Source organism: Chanos chanos, chromosome 14, assembly GCF_902362185.1.
Source record: "Chanos chanos chromosome 14, fChaCha1.1, whole genome shotgun sequence".
In the NCBI taxonomy this organism is placed as follows: domain Eukaryota; kingdom Metazoa; phylum Chordata; class Actinopteri; order Gonorynchiformes; family Chanidae; genus Chanos; species Chanos chanos.
Genome location: NC_044508.1, coordinates 13,732,248 through 13,748,937, shown reverse-complemented (window position 1 = coordinate 13,748,937; position 16,690 = coordinate 13,732,248). Strand labels below are relative to the sequence as shown.

Sequence of the window (16,690 nt, the reverse complement as noted above, 5' to 3'; positions counted from 1 at the left end):
AAATGGTTTTTGAACAATTGAACCGGAATGAGGTTCATCATGGAGCTGCTTCATATAGAGTTCAGAATAACAAGTATAAGCATTTGGCATGTCTAGATTTTTTTTTGTTTTTTTGGTTTCACCCGGAAGACACAGTCTCTTGGGACATGAGTCGGATTTAGCAGCAGACATGATGGCTAACTGCTGGGACTTGTCCTGTTCATGTCACTCCATTCTGTCACTAAATGACTTGACAGATAATGCGTATCCTTATCTTATCAAATCCCTTAGTGCTATCATAGCTGCTTTCTAAATGGACTCCAGTGCTTAATTTGATAAATGGAGCTGGGTGTGTCTTCTTCTTCTAGAATCTTCTGCCCACAATCTAAACAGCAAACCAAACCCTCCCCAACCTCTTGTAGCATTTCATCTTCCGTATGAGCTTTCGTACATTAATGCATTCATCCAGTAATGTGTCAAGCACATGAGAAGCAGGTTTATTAGAAGTTCTTTACATCCCACAGTGATGTACAACATGACATTTGAAGACGGCATTAGCAATCCGCAAAACATCTTTTAGCATGTGTCAGGCAGTAACTCTTATTGAGTAATGCGTAAGATCAAAGAAATTGATAGCGGAAAGACAGAAGTTTTTTTTTTGTTGTTGTTGTTGTTATCTGTTTGCTCACACGGGGGATCGTTAAAAGGAAAGTGGCTGTGCATTAAATGGAATGAGAAGGAGGGCGCACTCTCGTTATACCAGCACGAGAAACAAGGGGCTAAAGGAGCTTCCTTTGTGACTGATGTATTCCGGGAAATGTGAATATGCACCGTAATGGTTACGTCCTGCTCCCTGTTTTCATCTCACAGGGCAATGAAAGCATTAGCATCTTATGCAATAATAACTAGAAATAAATGAATTCACTCAGCCTAATAACCAGCATTAAAAGAGCCAACTGACTCTTCTGCCTGAGAACGGTACAAGTTAACATGAGAGTAAACTATCCCTCCAAAAATACACCGGAAGCCTTTACAGTAATATTGTCAAGACAGTGATGTGCTAAAAACGATTTTTTTTCAGTGTTAGTGAAACCCAGTGCAAAAGCACTGAGGGGCATGTGTAACAGGCCTGTTCTCTTGACCTTATCTTAACCTGTTCATTACAATAAACTTCAAACATGTTACCAATAAAATGCAGTTATTTGTATTGGTTGACCCAAGGTATAATGGGGCAGACTGTTCCACTGAGAAAACGCTAGTGTTCCTCTAGTTCATCTCAGGCCAGTAAATCCATAAATGGGCATATCTCTATAAAATCAGCACAGCTTGAATGGAAAGACTCCTATAAGTGTCATTCATTTTCAGTTTTATGCAAAGCATATGTCAAAGCGTTTGTTTGCTCATGCATTTCCCGTAAATGATTTCCCCGTTGGTCATAGAGATAGAAATGAGATTGCAAAATTTCCTCAGCGTCGAGCGACGTTGAACTTTTCAATGGCGAACGGCTCTTGCGGAAACAAAAGCGATCGGAAACTATTTCTGAATTTATTAAAAAAAAAAAAAAGAAAAACCAGTAAAACAGCTGCGACATGTATCTAAAAAAAAAAAAAAAGAAAGAAAGGAAAAAAAATCTTTTTTTATTCAGATCCACTTTGTTCTTCATATGCATTTGAGCGCAAATGACTTTTGCATATGCATGCCGTCCTCTCTATATTTGGTTCACAGGCAAGGGTTTTGTAGGAGAGCGCGCAGACGGGGGGGAAGGTTTTGATTTGGTCCTCTCTGCTCATTTGATTTGCATATTTAATTTTTAGGGAGGATTTTTGTCTGGCTAGAAACATGTTGTATTCACAATCAATTAACACTCTGTGCTGCTATTATGCTGCTTTGCTCTGCTTGCTTAATTTGGTTTATTTTATGGATCAGGGAATTGTGATTTAGTTTTCAGCCCTGTTTAGGGGAGCAGTATACCATAACCAACAGTGCTACTGGAAAAAAAAGAGTTTTTAGTGTTGAAGAAAGCAAAGTTTCACTCTGTTTTAGTTTACCAAGACCTTCGATATAGGCTTAGGGAACATGGTAATGTGTAGATGTGTGCGTGTGTGTGTGTGTGTGTGCGTGTGTGTGCGTGTGTGTGCGTGTCAGTGCGCGTGTGTGTGTGTTTCTGACTGACTGATTCTTGCGTGTGTGTTATAGGATAACTACAACAGCTGCATGCATGATGGACCTAAGGAGGTATCCTCTGGATGAGCAGAACTGTACTCTAGAGATAGAGAGCTGTGAGTACCTCACACACACACAAACACACACACGCACACACACACACACACACACGCACACACACAAATATATATCAGTTTTTGCAAACAGTTATAGCCACCGCCTTTCTGCGATAGGAAAAATCCAGTAAAATGATGAAAGGTCGCTGACATTATGCGTTATGTTCAGGTGGGGCTGTGTACAAGTTTACCCAGCCACTCAGTCTCCTGTCAGACAAATGACATATTTACATGAAACTCTGAGCAATCAAGGAGTCTCTACGCACATCAAATCACAAGCTCGCTAATTATGCTGCACCATTTGTGCCACAAATGTCACTTAGAATCCACTCTAATAAACACATATTACAGGGGTTGTACCAACACACTGACAGCAGTTCTTCACAATAGCGGTTTTCATAGTGTGATGACTGAGAGGCCAAGCATGACCCTGACCTCTGGATGATCTCACAGAATCTGTAGCACTGATATTCACTACTAGCATTCACAATTACATTAACTACAATGATTGAACATAGATTTGTAAAAGCTTTTGACAGCAGCACACTCAAACTAATTTAATAAGGGATGCAAGTAGAGCACAGAGGCACTGTGGGTAATTTTGACTCTTGATATAGAGTCAATGCATATGGCTTATGACAGAAAATAAATAGCTTTTTGGGATCCATATATTTTCCCCGGTTTGTATACATGTAGTTTAGCATACTTCTTTTGGAACTTGAGTGTGACGAACAATGAGCCAGATTAAATCTCTATCATTTCGGAATAAATATCATTTGCTAGTAAATTTTTCATAATGAACTGAATCCATAGTGATGGATTGTATAAGGGTGGCGTGTTCGAACTGACATATCGATGTTTGCTTGCTGTGCAGACGGCTACACAACGGATGACATTGAATTTTACTGGAAAGGAGGAAACAATGCAGTTACGGGTGTGGCTCGCATTGAGCTGCCCCAGTTCTCCATCGTCGACTACAAACTGGTCTCCAGGAATGTCGTCTTTTCCACAGGTACATTACCATAGTGGCGAGAAAAAAAGAAAAACAAAAAACATTAACGAAATTTTGATGCTTGTCTGCAGAGGTCATGAGCCCCCCTTGCTAACCAAACAGATGATTGTCATTTTCTGTAAATTTGAATATTTCTCCCTAAGGAAACTAAAAACTTTCCATTTTTATCAACACCTTGTTTACACGCTTTTTTTCTGCTGTTTGAAAGGAAAAGTTGTTTACCGAGAGATAACTGTTAGACTTGTTTTTCTTTCTTTTCATTTGGAGAGCGAAGATTTGCTTTTCCTTGGCTCATTTCAGAGCGTAACCACGTCGAATCAAAATTACTTTTTCTTCCGGCACTTTTGGGAAGGCTCTGAGTTTGTTTCCTGAATATTTTAGCCACTCTGTCCTTCTTTCACCTCAGAAGACCCCCGAATCCCAAAAACACTCTCTCTCGCTCTCCCTCGTCTTTTTTCTGCTGGCTGTTCATGACAGAGGTTCTCGACTAAGGCTCTGTGAGACTGGTTGTTGTGGGTTCCTCGTGGTTGTCCTGTTCCCTTTCTATGTTCCCAGGAGAGTGCCGTGCCACTTATTTCAAAGACTGCCTAATTAGGGCCTCAGTAACACGCGCTAGGCCGCGTAACACTGGAAACACTACAACAGGCAAATAATAATGGAGAGCCAATTACTCCTCTGTGTCTTCTAGCGCTTTACAGAGAAAAAAAAAAGAAAAAGAAAAAAGAAAGAGGGAGTAAGGAGGGGAAAAAAAAAGTCGGCACTTCATCCAGAACATCATATATTCATGCGGCTTAAGACCCAATGCATAAATTATTCCCTCTCTATAGGAGAACCACTCACCAAGCTACCCGCTGTAATCATTACTCTTGCTACTGAATTAACGACTCACAGAATGAGGAGCTTTGGTCCTCGTCATGTATGGAGAAGGAAAACCACAAGAACTGGTCTGAGGCCATGAGGAGGAAGAGGAGGAGGAGGAGGAGGAGGATAGCGCTGCGGATAGAAGCAGCCTACTCCTTTCTTGAAGGAGGAAAAAAAAACCCACAGTAAAATAAAAAGACATTGCCCCGAAGTGTAAACGGAATGAATACTCCAATCGAGCAATTCCACACGCTCAGGTTGACAGTGTAGACTCAGCGTATGTTTGGCTCTATGTAGGTTAGATGCCTGTTATGGCCTTTTCTCTCTCTCTCTCTCTCTCTCTCTCTCTCTCTCTCTCTCTCTCTCTGTCTCTCTGTCTCTCCCTCTCTCTCTATTGCGTTCATAACTGAAGAAGTAGCATGTTTAATCCCCCTATCACTCAGATATGTATTCCTCATGGTAATTATGAAGGAAGGCTTTGCTTCCATAAATATATGGAGTCAAATTTAAGGGGTGTCTTCACTAACGCTTGGACACACTCTTCAGTGGTGAAAGGACATCTAAAAATTCCTTTCATTATGCATGGCAAGCACATGTATCCACATGTCTAGATGTCAAACTTACATTAAATGTGTTTAGAGGGAATTTAATCTTGTCACAGTGTGTATTTGTTTTTGTGTTCCGGGGCTAAGTCACAACAAATCACACAGCAATTTTTGACCACGCTTGCCTGTTGCCGAGGCAACAGAGCGAAATTTGCGCTGCTATTGCCATAGAAACTGAAACAAAATGTGAAAGTATTTCTTGAAATAAACATCTCTCTATCTTTCTCTCTGTCTCTCCCTCTCTCCCTCTCTCTCTCTCTCTCTCTCTCTCTCTCTCTCCCTCTTTATTTTTCTCCCACTCCTACAGGTGCCTACCCACGACTGTCTCTGAGCTTTAAGCTGAAGAGGAACATCGGCTATTTCATCCTGCAGACCTACATGCCCTCCATCCTGATCACCATTCTGTCCTGGGTCTCCTTCTGGATTAACTACGACGCCTCTGCAGCCAGAGTGGCATTAGGTACACCCTGTTAAATGTCAGCCCACATACAGCAAACTACAAAAGCTTTCCTTCTTTTCAGAAAACTACACGCTCACACGCACACAAACAGACACACACATACACACACACACACACACACACACACACACACACACACACACACACACACATATTTCTTCATGTACGTTCACAGATGCATAGCAGAAGCACAGAGTCTATTCATCATAGCATTGAATGTGTTGTTGTCTTGTACATGTGCCTATTCAGTCTGAAATGTGTTTTCACTGGCTTCTCACTGTCCTCTCTCTTGGGTTTTTTTCTGTCTCTGTTTCCCTTGTATTGTATCGGTCTTCTGTAGACACATTCACAGCCTATACACATACATCATTTAACAATATACAAAGTGTAGCCTGCAGTATCAGCCACATACCTATGTACCCGGAAATTCACCTTGAAAAACACACTAGTTACTCTGTTCACACACACACACACACACACACACACACATGCAGAATGTGCTCGTCTATCTCTCTTACACAATGTATACATGAGTGTGTGTGTATGTGTGTGTGTGTGTGTTGTTGGCTGCTTTGTGAGTCAGTGTGCCTTAGGGACCATAGGAACTGTCCAGCTGAAGTGAATATGTAAACTCCAGCAGTTGTAGTGGAAACCCATCATTAAATCCCCATTCTCCTGCCTATACCAAACCCTCACTCCCAACACAACTCATAACTCCTGTGTGTGTGTGTGTGTGTGTGTTTTTGAGAGAGTGTGTGTATGGGGAAGTGTACAGTATTAAACAGCACCCTAACTGTCTCCACAGAACAAATGCACAAGGAAAACAATATACATTGGCAGTGGAAGTGCTATTTTGAATATTTAAGATAATTGTGTATAGCGCATTGCGTGTTTCTCTTTCTGTCCCTTTTTCTCTGCTCTCTCTCTCTCTCTATCTCTCTCCCTCTTTTCCTCTCTCTCTGTCTCTGTAAAGTGCTCTCATTTCTCCTCTTAACATGTGTAATGAGGGCAGCCTCCCTACACCAAACCCCCTCCCAGTGTGAAACATCCATCAGTGTGCAGGCACACCTGAGCACTAAGCACACACACACTCATACAGAGAAAGAGAGAGAGAGAGAGAGAGAGAGAGAGAGTCATGTTAATGTTGCACAGCAGAATCTCCTGGGCCCTCTCTCTTTCTCTCTCTCTCTCTCTCTCTCTCTCTCTCTCTCGCTCTCCCAGTCTCTCTGCTGTGCAGTAAAAAACACTGAGATCAATGCAGCTGAAGAACAATTACATTTAACCTCCATTTCAATCCCCAGGCATGCACCATGCCCCAATGAATCAGCTTTAAATGGCTGTGTGTGTGTGTGTGTGTGTGTGTGTGTGTACGTACGCACGTGTGTGTGTGTGTGTATATGTGTGTACTCATCTCTTTCTTTGTGTCTAGACCTGGCTATCAGGTTCTTTAGCTGCCTTTACGGAAATGCACTTTAGAGCCCTCCAGCTTTTCCAAAGGAAATGGATAAACATGAGATTCAATACATTTAAAATATCAGCATCGTCAGAGCATCCACTTAGGGTTCAGTTCAGTTTAGTTCAGTTGTTGCCTAGAAGCTTCTGGAAGCTTGGATGTCGTGAGAACGGGCAAATGATAGAATGAGTGTGTGTGCAATTTATAAACGAAAACAATTGAATATTAATAGACCCCTAAACTTTATCAAGCAACAAAAATGCAATCAACAGTCAGATTAAATAATGATATATAAACATATATTTACAGAAGATTTAGAAACAGTGAAGACATTTTGATTAAGGGATTTTCAAACACTGTTAAATCCACTGAGCTCACTGTTTTAGACCATCTCCGGAGATGTGGAGCTGCAGTAGATTTTTTTTGTTTTGTTTTTTTTTCGGCAGGGTGGCTAGATAAAGGTGTGGTATATTTAGGTGCAGTTAGGTAACCGTCCGGCTCTTGACACTTTGAGCTAAAGTGTTTGATCAACCCGTGACCCCCCCCCCCTCCCTCCCCCCTTTCAAGCACCCCATCTCTGTGACCAGTTTGCATGGAAATCGATGCTATGCGATCGCTGTCCTGTCTCACACCCCCACATAGACACAGCTTTTCAGCTTATGTAAGCCTAACCGAGCTCTAGCCGCCTACAGCCGTCCCTCCGCTGATCTGGGAGTCGTACCTTACACATAAAAGGTACGAGACACGGCAGAATCCTGTTCTCTAACACTGCGCTTTCTGCTCTTACTCTGTCCTACGGCTTCACGAGTAAGTGTTTACACAGGGCTTTTGGTGGTGAGAGTTTAATGGGTTTAGGAATTACTTCTTGTTAAACAGAATCATTATTAATAATATGAACATCAAGAGATTGTAATAGAAGGTATGTTGTTCAGCGTAGTCCGTATAATGTTTCTCAGTCATAAACTCGAAATTTGTCCACAAATGATCAGAATATCAAAAAAAAAAACCAAAAAAAAAAACAGTTTTTCTGTCCATATTTAACATAACCACGTGCAGCTTTTCAGGATTATTGCATCACTCTTGCATGTGTTAAGCTTTTGTTAATAAATTGTATAATTATAATTCTTGACCCTGGAGCTGCTGACTGTACATGGCATCTGCAGAAATGTCTGGTGTCTGGGCTTTGTTTGGAGGCAGTTTCTTTGAGAGAGTCCAATAATTTCATCTTTATATGTTGTCTGCATGAGTAGATACATCTAGATACACCTTTTTTTTTTTTTTTGAACACAGACTTCGGTGACCTTTTCACATTTCACTCCGTAGTTACAGTAGCTAGGCTGCCTATGTGCATTTGATTGGCTAATCAGTTGAATAAATAATTAGCTATCATGAAATACTGATGACATGGAAGCTTTTATCTTTACTTTTTTTTTTTTTTTGTAGTTTTGTGTTTTTCATCTTCGCGTAAAGTCCATTTCTTCCTCCACTTGATTGACATTGAATCACACTCTCTTAACTATTACAGAAGACATCTGTGCTAAATAATTCACTGAAATTAAATGCCAGGGGAATGGAGCAGTTCAAACAAAATGAGAACATTGTTTTAAAATGCACAGTCCACGCGGCGCTGAGCAGGAGACAGTCTCTACTGTAAATCCAGGAATCATGTTAAACCCAACTTTAAAATGTTAATGCTGTAAGTGGTGGTAAGCTGTAAAACTAGGCCAGTCAGTAGACAGACAGCGGACCCCCACCACCCCCTCCCGTTCTTTTCTGTTTTCAAGGTAATATCATTCCCACGAGAGAATGGATACGGTAGAGTTGCAGTATCCAAACCCCACTCCCCCCACCCCACTATGTTATAAAGCACTAATTATGCTTCTTTCATCAGAGGATTTAACAAATTAGATCTTTTAATACCAGACTGGTGTCACTGACTTAAAAAACAGCAATCTATTATATATGTGTATAGTATTCTCAGGGCACTGAGCAGCAGAGTGATATTGTGAAGAGAGAGTGACAGTTCCACTCCATTTGGAGCGACCAAACGGTGAAGGCTCATCCATCTTACAGTGTGTGTGTGTGTGTGTGTGTGTGTGTGTGTGTGTTTTTGTGATGTGGTCACTTCCCTACAGGGCAGCCACTACAGCATGAGCTCTGCTGTCATGATCCAATTGGGGAATCTACACACTCATCTGACTTAGAGGCATCAGACATGTTGGGACATGAGTTTAAACGGGAAGGTCACAGCTGGCTGTGAGCTCTGTTCTATAAGGGAGACATAAATGAATACATTTTTGGCCTCCTTTTTTTTTCTTTCTTTTTTTCTGAGGGCTAAGTCTGATTGGACAGACACGTGGGATTACGGTTACTTCACGCTGTACTTGCAAACGTGGCCGAAATAAGGTGTTTACGTGCCTCAGGCGAGGATTTTCCCCACTTCCATTTTTACGCATTAAATATTAAATATACAAATATATGTTTTTCTTTTATTTTGAGTAAATGACGTGAGCTGAAGCTGAAGAAGTGGCCCAGAGGAATGCATTTTGAAAACAAGAGTGTATGCTTTTTGTTTTGTTTTGTTGTTTTTTTTTTCATTTGTTTGTTTTGCTGCATTTTTACTTTGTGCCCAAGTTTGTTGCAGTGTTTCTTATGGGGACACTTTTTGCATTCATTAACATACGCATACTAATTTTGCTTTGCTCTTGAATGTGAGACAGCATGACTTCAGTGCTGTGAAATAGCGTGCAATGCAACGTAAGAGAAGCAAATGAGAGATACTGGATTTTCAAGTGAAGAAATTAAAGCATTTTCTGCTGCTTTGTTTCACTGTATATAGATAGTGTTTTAGTCTATATAGATAGTATAATATTAAATCCAGTATTCAGAGCCCAAAGGTACTGGAGGATGTGACACTAAATTCCCCAAACTAATGTAGTGGGCAATGATTATGCAATTTTAAAAGCACACAGGAGGATAAAGTTTGTCCTGTTTATTTGTTATGAAGTAAAAAAGAAAGAGTCATCATTAATGGACATTAGATTGTATTCAGGGTATGTTTATATGCGTGCATAGTGATAGGAAAATCCAAAAGTTTAATTTGCTGAACCAAACTAAACCCAATGTAAAACACAACCAGAGACAAAGTTCGTACAGACATCGTATGTCGGATTAACAAGTCCAGGTCTAGTAGGTAAAAATGTGGAAAATAAACAATAAACTGTTTTTAACCAATAATAACACAGCTGCATAAAATCACAGAGATAAAACTCTAATGATGTTTTTAGAAAATGAACAGTGATGACGTAAGAGTTCTAATTTTGAACACAAAACTACATCAACATAATCCTTTTGTTACCCCACTGTTTGCTCACAGGGCCTACTGACTGTTTTATCCTCTGACCTTACTCCCATCATTGTTTTTTCTTTTCTTTTTTTTTTTTTTTACTCCAGGCAGTGTTATTTAAAAGCCACTAGTGTAAAGTGTTAACTGAGTACTGTAATGCAGATGACCATGTCTGTATTCACCCCCAGGTATAAGAACTTTTACTTTTAATGAAAGAAACAAACAAACAGACAGTGTCTTCAGTACATTTGGGGTAAATTATAGTGTCCTCTCATGTCTAACACTCAGTAGTGTAGACTGGAGTATACCCTAAAACTGCACTGTCAAGACTGTTATTCATATTTGGAATTGTCAATCATGATGATGGGAGGAGAACACCTTCTCCCAACAGTAAGACTGTTATTCATATTGGGAATCATTGGGAATCATGATGATGGGAGGAGAACACCTTCTCCTAACAGTAAGACTGTTATTTATATTGGGAATTGGGAATCATTGGGAATCATGATGATGGGAGGAGAACACCTTCTCCTAACAGTAAGACTGTTATTCGTATTGGGAATTGGGAATCATTGGGAATCATGATGATGGGAGGAGAACACCTTCTCCTAACAGTAAGACTGTTATTCATATTGGGAATTGGGAATCATTGGGAATCATGATGATGGGAGGAGAACACCTTCTTCTAACAATACGACTGTTATTCGTATTGGGAATTGGGAATCATTGGGAATCATGATGATGGGAGGAGAACACCTTCTCCAACAGTAAGACTGTTATTTATGTTGGGAATTGGGAATCATTGGGAATCATGATGATGGGAGGAGAACACCTTCTCCTAACAGTAAGACTGTTATTCGTATTGGGAATTGGGAATCATTGGGAATCATGATGATGGGAGGAGATCACCTTCTCCTAACAGTAAGACTGTTATTCATATCGGGAATCATTGGGAATCATGATGATGGGAGGAGAACACCTTCTCCTAACAGTAAGACTGTTATTCGTATTGGGAATTGGGAATCATTGGGAATCATGATGATGGGAGGAGATCACCTTCTCCTAACAGTAAGACTGTTATTCATATTGGGAATCATTGGGAATCATGATGATGGGAGGAGAACACCTTCTCCTAACAGTAAGACTGTTATTCGTATTGGGAATTGGGAATCATTGGGAATCATGATGATGGGAGGAGATCACCTTCTCCTAACAGTAAGACTGTTATTCATATTGGGAATCATTGGGAATCATGATGATGGGAGGAGAACACCTTCTCCTAACAGTAAGACTGTTATTCGTATTGGGAATTGGGAATCATTGGGAATCATGATGATGGGAGGAGATCACCTTCTCCTAACAGTAAGACTGTTATTCATATTGGGAATCATTGGGAATCATGATGATGGGAGGAGAACACCTTCTCCTAACAGTAAGACTGTTATTCGTATTGGGAATTGGGAATCATTGGGAATCATGATGATGGGAGGAGATCACCTTCTCCTAACAGTAAGACTGTTATTCATATTGGGAATCATTGGGAATCATGATGATGGGAGGAGAACACCTTCTCCTAACAGTAAGACTGTTATTCATATTGGGAATTGGGAATCATTGGGAATCATGATGATGGGAGGAGAACACCTTCTCCTAACAGTAAGACTGTTATTTATGTTGGGAATTGGGAATCATTGGGAATCATGGTGATGGGAGGAGAACGCCTTCTCCTAACAGTAAGGAGACAGAATCACAACCGGAGTGCACACAGCTCTGGATCGTCTCCTGTCTCTGCACTCGCACTGTTTGTGAGTCAGCCATGACTCAAGTCAGGAAACGGAATGAAACATCACAGGACACGAGAACAATGAAAACGAGAACCGCTGCCCGGGTCAAATATTTAAAAAAAGAAAAAAAAACAGCAGAAAAAAAAACTTCAGCTATAAAATATGAATATGGTTTGAGAAGATGACAAGCATGTTAAAGGCAGGGACGTGCTCCTCGCAGCTGTTTCCTTTCAGATTACAGACGGGCTTGTTGATCATACATGCTGTTTCATATGTGCTGTTGACATGCGCTTAGATCTTGTCTCAGCTTTTATTGCTCTGATATCATTGGCTAATTAGGTCACTTCTCCTCTTTCTGCTTCATTTCTCAAAGCACCTCGTATAGCGGCTTTTAAGACACACATGAAAGATTGAAAGGCCATCAGTTATAATGAATGAAAAAACAAGAGAAATTGTTTTGGTTGATTTTGGCATCTAGACAAAGGATGAATGTAGACTGAAAAATAAGCAAATTAGAGGAAGGATTTTTTTGTGTGTGATAAACTCGAAGATTGTCTAAGTGGATGATTCAGATGCCTGTTTAATGGCATTGCATCAGATGATATGAGTGAATATGAGTTTGATTATGAAGCGATCCTGGTATCTGGCATTTAGACTTTGTTAATGTGGTACCACTCAGTCTGTGGCAGTGATGAGACCAGATTATTTGTGGGCGGCATAACAGGACTGTCAGAAGAAGGCTGGTTATCCTCTGCACTCTCTGTCTATCCCTACAGACCTGATTCCCCCCCCAAAAAAAACTGCCCAAAGGCAACAGAAGAACTGATCAGAGTAATGCTCTTCTCTCATTTACCTCCGTACATTAAAGCCTGAAAAACCTGGACTGGAATGGGATTTGATTGGGCCAGGTTATTCTGAGGTCATCGCTTTCTTGGGGGAAATATTCCTGACTGTCATTTAATTATATTAACAATCCAGTTAGTTGTGCTTTGACTATAAATTTGTGATTGGTTACTTTCTAATTTCTCATTAGCCACATTCCTTGCCACAAGGCTCCTGACTGGTTATTCACTATTGTCAATCAACTCTCCAACAGGAATCACCACTGTGCTGACCATGACCACCATCAACACACATCTGAGGGAGACGTTACCCAAGATCCCCTACGTCAAAGCCATAGACATGTATCTGATGGGCTGCTTCGTTTTCGTCTTCCTGGCCCTGCTGGAGTATGCCTTCGTCAACTACATCTTCTTCGGACGTGGCCCACAGATGCAAAAGAAACTTGCAGAGAAGGCAGAAAAGGCCAACAACGAAAGGTCAAAATACGATGGCAACAAGGTAAGGGTTCATCACGCTTATCTTGAATTTTCAGAAATTGAAATTATGTTTGAGACTGTTTAAATAATGTGTAGAACTGCACAAGTGAGGTAAATGTTCCTGCTCAAACACAGGGTGAGTTTGAAAGCGCTTGTTCCACCAGCAGGAAAGTGTTAAAAGGATGGAGTGACGGTTTTAGGCCAATACATTTTCATTTATGCTCAGATAAAGGCAGAGAGAGACACATAATGCCAGACAGTCTTGAGTAAAGAGTGTGTGATGTTCTTTAGTCAGACACTGTTATTGAGTTAAAAGTCTCTGTTATCTCAAATGAATGGACCTCAGTCGAATGAATTTAGCAGCTGAAATTACAGTGATCTCCGTTTCTTCCACTAAAAGTTTCAGAAACATCTTTAAAGGTGACACCGGCTGATCGATTTGAGATCTCATTTCACTTCTGACTCCATGATGATAAATTTAGTGTTAAGCCATAGCAATAACTACTATTCCTAAGTCACCAAAACTGTTTTTAAAACTAACTACACTCTAAAGGCTTGTAGCTCTAATAAGAGAACCTCACTTGAAAACATAGTGCAAACTCACTGCCATGATTTAATAAAGCATGTTACTAACTTAAAGTGTGTTTAGTTTGAGTTTGCACAAAGTTCAGTCTAGTTACTTATATGCAGTAATTTAGTAACCTTTGGTTGCTTCAGTCTAGGCAATGAGATGGCATAATATCTTCAAGCTAACTCTTTGAATATCTGCTGTATTTTCAAAAACATAATGAGATAAAAGACAAGAAGCAGGGTTTGTAGCGTGATAATGCACAGTCAGTGAGTTATGTAAGAGGTTTTGTTAAAGTCCAAAGACCTGGAATGAACTGCTAAACGAGGACACAGAAACAGAAATTTGGGATGTACCATTCTCCGAGGTCAAGCAACACTTAGTTGGAATATTCCACCTGTGGAGGTCACAGTACTGTTGGCTCAGGATTTGACTTTTCCTGAGGGGGGGTTGAGGTTTGAGAGGTCAAACCTCAGATGAAGAGGAACTCTTGTTTTTGTTTTTCTGGCCAGTCTGTTCAGGAGGGAGGCAATTGCAAGCCGTCGTCCGTTAAACAATCCAATCAGGTTCAAGGTCATCATCACTCACGAGGGGTGAGTGCCAATGGCTGGTTGTTTCGTGCCATCTGTGAATCTCTTCTTCATGGAAACTTTGCCTCATCTCGCAAAGTTTCTTTTAACTTCACCGAATGAGGAAACGTACAAGACCAGCGTATATCGTTTCCCTTGCCATACATTGTGTTTATGTGTGACTGCATATCCTCTCTCTATTTATCCATCTCTCTGTCTCTCTCTCTCTGTCTCCCTCTCTCTCTCTCTCTCTCAGTCTCCATCTCTCTTTCTATTTATCCATTACTGTCTCTCTCTCTCTCTCCCTCTCTCTCTCTGTCTCTCTCTCATGAATGCACTAATGTGATTTCAAATGCACCTCACTGTAACATGGTGGACCATTGCTCTGTATCAGTGTAAACTATGTTTTCTAATAAGGTTAGATTTACCTCATACCATTCTGTGCCAGTATGCTCCACTTGTATTCTTTTCATCTCAAATCCATCTCAAACACTAAACCAGATCCTTTTCTTGGATACCAGAGTTGTAATTATATTTCAGTTTGGAACATACTGCTGAATAATTTATTACTGTAGAGATTCAGAGGTAAGAATAAATAAACAATGAATTTTGAAGGAGGCATCCCCACTGGGAAATAACCCCACTATGTTGATGCTGTTGTGGAAAACAGAAATTATTTTAGTCATTACATTTTCATCATGCTTGGTCATGTAATCATGTTTTGATACAGCAAATCTGGAACAACTGTAGTCTTCATATAGTCGTTTTTGTGTAAGGGTAGTAACCACTCCAGGGTCTTTGTGGAGACAATAGATCTATCATCTCTCTGAATTTTAAACAGAATTGCATAACTTTATCACCATCCTTAGTAGGACTGCTTATGATGTTTATGAATTTTGATCCTGTGCAATTATGCAATCTTATGTTTTGTTCCTCATCCAAAATTATGCTTTCCAGTTAATTATTTCAAAGTGTTTAATGTGATCACACTCTTTTCATAAGCTCTTAACACAAAACTATGCCATTTTACTGAAAACCTAGGCAGCCTTTTTTTTTTTTTTACGCCTCAGGCATCATTTAACAGCACACAGACAGTAGTAAATAGTCCCCATTGGATTATGGATTATGGATTGTTTGGCTCTCCACCTCTCTGATAGATTACGTGGCTAAGATTTATAAGACGTCCCTCTGAGACTGATAACAGACATATTAGGGGCACCGTTTAATCCAGGGTTAAGTGATTTATGTGAAATGGTTTGGTTTTGGGCGACAGAAAGCCACATTTGAAGGCCATGTGCCATTAACTAAGTTTATAGTCCTGTCCCTCTCCTTCTTTCGGTGAAGGTCTGGTCACCACAGACATATGTCAGTCGTCTGTCTTCTTCTTAACTTATCAAGACGTCTCAGTTCTGCTAAACAAAAACAGATCCAATTTAAAACGTGAAATGTCGAGCGTTTGACCTAGAGAATATTAGAAGAACATGTCTGGATTTTAGCATTAAGGTGTCAAAAGACAGGACCTTAGCAAATAAAACACTATCATCAGAAATGGACTTAAAAGATGACTTTGCTTACTTATATTTTGTTGGTTTCTGCTTGCAGGTGGACTCCCAGGGCAACATCCTCCTGACCACGCTGGAGATCCACAACGAAGTGGCAGGAAATGAGGTCACGACCCAGACTTGCAATTCCTCTTCCATGGTGTTTGACAACTCAGGGATCCAGTATAGGAAGCAGAGCGCTCCGCGGCATGAATCTGGGAGACACAGCCTAGAGAGAAACGTGCAGCCCAAGAAGGCACGGCTACGCAGACGCTCCTCGCAGCTCAAAATCAAAATCCCCGACCTCACGGACGTTAACGCCATTGATCGATGGTCACGGATTATTTTCCCAGCTGCTTTCTCTCTGTTCAATCTAATCTACTGGCTTTACTACGTGAATTAAGACACGGATTTGGGATGTTGTTTTCTTCCCCCCTCCTTGCAGTTGTCTTTCTCGTTTTTGAAAGAAAAGGAAGACTTTTTTTCCCCCTTCATCCAGGGACGTACTTATGCGCCATGTTTATCAAAGTTTTTATACTTGTTGACCTTTGCAGTTCTGAGCAGAGATTCAGTGGAGGGTGATATGCACTAAAATGGGCTTTCACATGATCTGCACACACACACACACACACACACACACACATATACACTGCACAAACACGTTTACACTTTATCTCTCACGAACACACACATACTTACACACACACACCCACATACACACACTCATTTTGTAAAGACTGATTGTATATATAAATGTTCTCTGAGGTTTTTTGAAGCTGTTGGACTTCTCGCATGATGCACTCAGTACCCTTTTTATCATGTACCAGTTTTATCATATCATTTTATTGTGAGGCAAAGAACTCATTCCCAGTGGAAAAATGCATTATTTACTAATATTTCATGCTAATTGATTT

General features: G+C 40.4%; 1 protein-coding gene across 5 annotated transcripts in view; it reads left to right on the top strand.

Moving 5' to 3' along the window:
• The window catches only part of gabrb3 (gamma-aminobutyric acid type A receptor subunit beta3), a 29,713-nt gene extending 13,534 nt beyond the window's left edge, over positions 1–16,179 (top strand). The window contains exons 5-11 of one of the 5 annotated variants that reach the window (XM_030792053.1): positions 2,176–2,258; positions 3,133–3,270; positions 5,044–5,196; positions 12,876–13,120; positions 14,188–14,272; positions 15,525–15,529; positions 15,850–16,179. In XM_030792053.1, coding sequence (XP_030647913.1) covers positions 2,176–2,258; positions 3,133–3,270; positions 5,044–5,196; positions 12,876–13,120; positions 14,188–14,272; positions 15,525–15,529; positions 15,850–16,179 — 1,039 coding nt within the window. Of the gene's footprint in view, positions 1–2,175; positions 2,259–3,132; positions 3,271–5,043; positions 5,197–12,875; positions 13,127–14,178; positions 14,285–15,524; positions 15,530–15,731 lie in introns of all 5 variants that reach the window. The other 4 variants (XM_030792051.1, XM_030792052.1, XM_030792055.1 and 1 more) reach the window with 4 other exon arrangements.
• The last annotated feature ends 511 nt before the right edge of the window (positions 16,180–16,690 follow it).